At 33.5% G+C, this 7,201-nt stretch overlaps 1 protein-coding gene across 1 annotated transcript; it reads left to right on the top strand.

Annotated features, from left to right (window-relative positions):
- Positions 1-701: 701 nt before the first annotated feature.
- On the top strand, positions 702-5,387 carry LOC128165552 (60S ribosomal protein L23). Its single transcript, XM_052830206.1, has 5 exons — positions 702-764; positions 1,436-1,519; positions 1,834-1,962; positions 2,892-3,005; positions 5,277-5,387. Exons 1-5 carry the CDS (start codon positions 752-754, stop codon positions 5,357-5,359), a joined length of 423 nt encoding a protein of 140 aa, XP_052686166.1. The 5' UTR covers positions 702-751; the 3' UTR covers positions 5,360-5,387.
- Positions 5,388-7,201: the final 1,814 nt, after the last annotated feature.

Here is a 7,201-nt window from a genome sequence, read left to right as displayed (position 1 = left end):
ATATTTCACGCAGTTGTTACCGGTAATATTATTGTTTGTCTCATCGTACCACAAGACGATGGTCTTTAAATAACAGTCTGAACAGGAATAATCCACGAAACTTTCAATTATTATCAACGGTTGTACAAAGAATTAGTATACATAGAATTAACAATTTTATTATGTACGTGATCTAGAATTGAATATATACTGATCATACAAGGTTATAGCTTTTAAAGAACAAGGAAAAGTAAATAATTCATGTGCATGTGCATCCACGTGATTGTCGAGCCTCTCATATATCTGTATATTACATGATGAAGATTTTGAAAACTGCAACTGAATGTCACGTGGTGTTTCAAACCGCGCATATATAGATATATGGTTGCGGAAGGAGAAACCTATATATAATCGTATACTCAGGTTCTTTTAATTTAACATGGGAAATCGTTAAATTCAGCAATAAAAGAGAAATATTAAACTTAGTGCCAAAGACAGTCAGTACTAATGACATCTGTAATTATTTTACTGTCATTCTTCATTGAGGTTAACCAATATTGCATTATTGCATTGCATATTTATATTTATTAACAATGTAAGGGTTAAGAACATTTGTTTCTAAACGTATATAAATGCCAATATTTCTTGAGAGAGAGAGAGAGAGAGAGAGAGAGAGAGAGAGAGAGAGAGAGAGAGAGAGAGAGAGAATTTACATCGGGCTCGGGGTGTTCACAACGCATGTTCATGCGCAACTTCCTTTTACAAATACAATATGTCTAAGAGAGGTACGAAGAACCTATACTTATATATTTTATCCAATGACATCGACAAATCTAAAGCTCAGATAACAGCAATAAGCTTTTATATGATAGACGAAAAGCTTAACTTTGACTCTATAGACGTTGATACCGAATTTAAAACTAATTAAATGTAAAAATATAACAATCTTTACCCAGTAGTAGTATGTAAACACTAGTTTATAAACCGTCTTGTACATTTCTACACCTAACTAGATTTACTAGATACACAGTAAAGCTATGAATTCCTCACATAATTACTATCTTAAGTGCATGAGGCTTAAATTGTATTGCCATATTGGTTTCAAACGAAATAATATCTTCTTTATCATGATGTGAAGAGTTTGTCTTTGATAATTAAAGTATTCGATGCTATACCCAGTAATTAAAAGAAATAAAGGACAATTCCATTTTGGTTCCCTTGATTTTGACTTCTACAGCGTTTATGTTTCTTAACTCTTGCATATTGAAAAATTGTAGTAGGAGAAGAGTTGTGATTGACCAGGGATGTATATGTCCCTGGATTGATTCACAGTTAAATTTTAAGATATAAACACACACAATCAAGTAAAGCAAAGCAGTATCTGACAATGAAACAGTGAATTGTGGATGTAGTTTATGTACTGTTCATGATTTGATGCCTTTTCCCTGACTTTCAGGTCGTGGTGGTTCGGCCGGAGGGAAGTTCCGTATCTCCCTCGCGTTGCCTGTGGGTGCAGTCATTAACTGTGCCGACAATACAGGTGTGTACAGCAGAAAGTTGTAATTACAGCGTACAAATAAAGAAATATTTGTTAATTGCAGAATATATATTTTATGTCAAAATTTGGGTTTGATTCAGTAGGACATCTGAAGGCATTTTGATAAAGCTCTCATTTCAAAGCACTTAATGAAGTTATATAGTCTAATGATAGTTTTGTTAAATGAATTAAATACATTTTTTTAAAAATGAAGAATGAAAAATGTTTTGAAAAGTTTGAAAAATACAGATGTTAATATGCAGATAGTTTCCTCTAGTTTAACATTTTTGAGTAAAATCTTTCTAATGCATTTGTAGGTGCCAAGAATCTGTTTGTGATCGCCGTCAGCGGTATCAAGGGTCGCCTCAACAGAATGCCAGCTGCTGGAGCTGGAGACATGTTTGTTGCCACAGTCAAGAAAGGAAAGCCAGAACTTAGGAAAAAGGGTGGGTGAACTGCTTAAAACTGGGGACCAGTAAGATACTGGATATTGTTACAGAGTTGTATGTAGATCTAAATAACTGTTGACACACATTAGAGCTGTTGTTCTGGAAAAGCAGAAAAAAAAAACTTCAATTTTATTTCACACAAAAACATGTGATAATTTTGGACCACAAACATGTTAGTGTGCAATAGATTGCGCATGGTTTATCTTTTAGTTACACAGAACTGTAGGTGTACAGTCTGTCCAACTTTCCTTACCTGTTTGTGCAAATGTTTTGCGGATATAATATAGTTTGCTAGATCGATACAATTACTGTTGTTATAACGTTACCTTAGCAAACTTTTTCTTTTAATTTTCCAAAAATGTTTGAGCTTCATCTATTGTATATTGTTAGTCCACACGCCTAATATAAAAATACAAAGATGGCAGATGACAATGTAAATTGTCAAAACTGTAATGAAGCTTAATCTGGAGTGTGGAAAACTTTCGTAACTACCTGTTTATGACAAAAATACTGTAGAGAACACGGATAAGACTGAAGTAATTTGTGCAATGCTCATTTGAAATATAATGAAATCACTTTGGACATACAGTAACACATCAACAATTTGAATGAGTTTAGAACTCTTTTTCATGTTTTCATTGAGTTGCAGTGTCATGATTTGTATCGTATCAAATCACAGGTATCGTGATATGTACTGAATCGGCTTAGTACAGTATCGTCCCAGCCCTAGTTTGTGCATTGTACAAGTTTCTTCTAACACTTGGTCATAGCTCCTAAAGCTTGTAATTGATGATGCATTTATTGGGTTGCATTATAATTTTAATCTATAATTGTTATTTATATGGATACAAATGTTTAAGTAACATCACAAAGAGAAAAAAAACTCTTTATCTTTTGTGTTAGATGATATCAATTGTCTTTTGTAGTTATGCCTGCTGTGGTGATACGACAGAGGAAACCTGTTCGAAGGAAGAATGGGGTGTTCATATACTTCGAAGATAATGCGGGGGTCATAGTCAACAATAAGGGAGAAATGAAAGGTCAGTGGTTTTACATCAGGAATGGCAGACACAAGGGATGATCACCGCAGACCTCATACTGATCTCATGTGTCTGTCTTACAGACCTAACCTGTCACCTGATTAGGCATAAATGTTTCCAATTAGATTTAGCTTCCCTAAAAACAATATGCTAAGTAGGCTTTCAGGCTTTGACAAATGAATCAACAATTGATAATGCCACTGCATTGGGATTAGTGGAAGATGCACATTTTAGAATACAGAATTCTCCATCATAAAAAAATTTTATTACCTAATCAAAGGGATTTTGTTGTTTTTTTTTACAAATTAAGTATTTGCGTCTATTTTGAACTGCCTGTCAGTAGACTGAAATTTATTAGGCTGCCGGTCAATAGACTTCGATTTATTGGACCGGCAAAGTATTTCAGAACGCGGGTATGTTAAGGCTTTCCGATTATTTCACAGCAATGTGTAGTAAGTAATTTTTCTGTACGTCATACGATATGATGTCATAACTGGTTGACGCATGTAAAAGATGAAAAAAAATCTTAGTACATGTGTATATTGCATAATGGCACGAAAACCATCTGTAATATGCAAATTGAAAACGCTGAAAACTAACTAGAAAAAGGAATTGGGTACCGTAACGAAACAATTTTTCTATGCCTGAACAGTCAATAGACCAGAATTTGTTCCCATGGAACAGCTCAATATGATCTTTTGCCCTCAGTCGTTGGCCTCGGGCAATAGATCATACTGAGCTGTTCCCTGCACCTAGGGAAAAATATTATGGCGTATTGAGTTTACATGGTATTATTAGAAGAATATTCAAGCTAAAAAGGACATACTGATTTCAGCAGTGACAAGCAATGGAAATTAGAGCTGAATTTCATGAAAAGAATTTTGAGAGACGGTCCAATCAGAGGTGTCATTCTTGTCACCCTCATGATAGAGCTAAATTTCCCATATACTTTTCACCTGTTGTAAATAGCATGTGTCATTTAACATTAAATTTCAATTACTTCAATGGAATGTAGAACATTATATAAATAGTGCCTGTTTGGGAGGGTAACAGTTGAAATTGACACCCCGAGAAAACCATTGTCAACCGACGCGAAGCGGAGGTTGACAATGATGGTTTTCGAGGGGTGTCAATTTCAACTGTTATCCTCCCAAACAGGCACTATTTATTTTGTTATACTGAATGTCTAAATTTTAGAGAAATTTTACTGCTTTTATATAGGAATAACGTGAATTCTACAGCGAACCGTACGCGCATAATTTTCGCACATGTAACATTTTTTAATGTTACCCGTTGCTAACGCTGAGGGTAATAGAAAATATTATTAACTGCGTCTTAACCATTCAGATATCAGTATTTAACATGAAAGTATAACAATATATAAATAGTGCCTGTTTGGAAGGGTAAAAGTTGAAATTGACACCCCGAGAAACCATTGTCGACTGACGCGAAGCGGAGGTTGACAACGGTTTTCGAGGGGTGTCAATTTCAACTGTTATCCTCCCAAACAGGCACTATTTATTTTAATATACTGAATGTCTTAATATTAGAGTGTTTTTTACTGCTTTTATATAGAAATGACATGAATTCTATGCCAAACCGTACGCACATAATATACGCGCATGTAACAATTCGTTGTGTTACCCGTTGCTTAATGTGTTGCTATGGCTGAGGGTAATAGAACGGATTGTCAACTGTGTCTTAACCAATCAGATTTCAGTATTTAACATGAAAGTATAATAATATATAAATAGTGCCTGTTTGGAAGGGTAACAGTTGAAATCGACACCCTGAGAAAACCATTGTCAACCCATGTGAAGCAGAGGTCGACAGTGGATTTTGAGGGGTGTCGATTTCAACTGTTATCCTCCCAAACAGGCACTATTTATTTTATTATACTGAATGTCATAAACTTAACTGCTTTTCTGTAGGAATGACTTGAATTCTAAGGCAAACTGAATGTGCATCATTTACGCGCATGTAACAATTCAATGTGTTACCTGATGCCAAGTCTGTTGCTAACGCTGAGGGTAATAGAACAGATTATCAACTGTGTCTAAACCAATCAGATTTCAGTATTCAACATGAAAGTATAATAATTAGTGATTGTTCTACAGTCTGTTGTGATTATTACATCCATAATACCTGTGACATCTTGATTCTGTGTTATTATGTACTAAATGCAAGTAAATGTACTTGTTCTTTTACAGTACAATGACTTGCCTCTTCCAGAGCATTTGTTTTACGTGTGATTTTCTTTATCTATTCCAGGATCAGCTATCACTGGACCTGTAGCTAAAGAATGTGCAGACTTATGGCCCCGTATTGCATCAAACGCCAGCTCCATTGCATAAATGTACAAAATAAAGGAAAAAAAACCACGGTATAGCGTTGCTTGTTAGTTGGTGAAGATTTCTCATCAAGGCAGTGAATAAAATAAATGTCCACAGAGTAGTTGCTACATCTATTGTAGTCTGTGTACATTGCTGAAAAACTGCATAAAAAAACAAATGGAATACTGTATTACATATCAAGTGTAATGATTTAAGCAGGCTTGGGGCGAATTACATTGTAAAGTAATGCATTACATTACCATTACTTCATGAATTTGGGCATTAAATTACAATTACCATTACTTGATTTTCTTGAAGTAATGCATTACATTACCATTACATGAGTAAAGTAATGCATTACCATTACCATTACTTTGTTTTAAAAAAATAAAGCTAATAAAGAGTTTTTGCAAATGTTTCAAATATAAAACACTCTTTAACATATCTACAGGTTCATGTTCAGTATCAGGTTCAAATTCAATGACTATATATACAAGAGTCATTCTTTATTTGCTCAATATATAATAATCTTGTGGCATTATGAACAACATATTACATAAGTAAAAAGATATTTATAGACGTTTGGCATGATACAATGTCAGATATGATATAGAGACACAGAATTCGTGCATAATAGAAAACAATTTATGGAATAATGTTGCGGTTAATAAAAAGCTAAATAGAGATATTTCCCCAGATAACGCAAATCTTTATAATTTTGTAATAATTAAGTAATTAACTTAATTGTATTAATTTATAGACAGAGGGTTTTTCCCAGTTATATTTCTTAATATATTTTAATTGGATTTCTCTATGCTGAGGACAATTTAAGACAAAAGATTACTGTTGCACTTTATGATCAAAGTTTCAAAACTGCATCCTATTAGTTTCAAAATTTTCCCAGCTATACTAAATAAACATTCTACAGGTGCAGTGGAAGCTGGGAGTTGTTTGACAATCTATATCTTAAGATATATTAAGTGAAAAAATAGAAAAAATACATGAATCTTGTATTTTCTATCAGTCCAAACTAATGTACTTAGTATACAACACAGAGAGAGAGAGAGAGAGAGAGAGAAATTATTTTCAAATGGGTTATAATATTGGAAGTGATTTTGATATTCATCATGGATGGACAATGCATTCATTTTACCCTTAAAGGTGCATCTCTGTCCCCTATTCTATTGGGACATGGCATAGGGAAGGGGATTGGGGTGTTAAGCACTTCTTAAAACAATACATGTATATTGTTTTGATACTTATGTTATCCTGGGGGCATAGTGTGTTGTTGACACATCTTTATTGAAGTGCAAACTAATTGGAGTAAATTGTTCAAACTCTGAAAAACAACACTCATAAAAATGTTATGAAACTGTGTTGTTATATCTAGTAATATGAACAATTTAAAAATGAAATTTTATCATTTTTATTTCAAGAATTATTTCTTTCTTCTTTATAATAAAGTTAATCAAATTCAATTTTAGCTCTTCATTTATTCATCACATTTTTTAAAGTGAACATGCATAAATAAGTATGGTAATGCAAAGTAATGCCATGTAATGCCAGCATTACACTAAATTTTGGAAAGTAATGAATTACGTTACCATTACTTGTAATGCTAATTTTATGGCATTACACATTACTAGCATTACTTTGAAAACATGTAATGCATTGCAATGCATTACCATTACATTTAGCATTACCCCAAGCCTGGATTTAAGGAAGAAGGAATCATTCTTTGAGTATTATGAGGTGATAATTTTGGTCGGGGCATGATCAATTACAAATCCAATAAAGCCCTTCGAGCTTTATGATAGATTTAATCACGCCTCGACCAAAATTATCACCTCATAATATTCAAAG

This window comes from Crassostrea angulata, chromosome 1 (assembly GCF_025612915.1).
Source record: "Crassostrea angulata isolate pt1a10 chromosome 1, ASM2561291v2, whole genome shotgun sequence".
NCBI lineage: Eukaryota > Metazoa > Mollusca > Bivalvia > Ostreida > Ostreidae > Magallana > Magallana angulata.
Note: the sequence above shows the minus strand (reverse complement) of the source record. Positions and strands in the feature narration are given on the sequence as shown.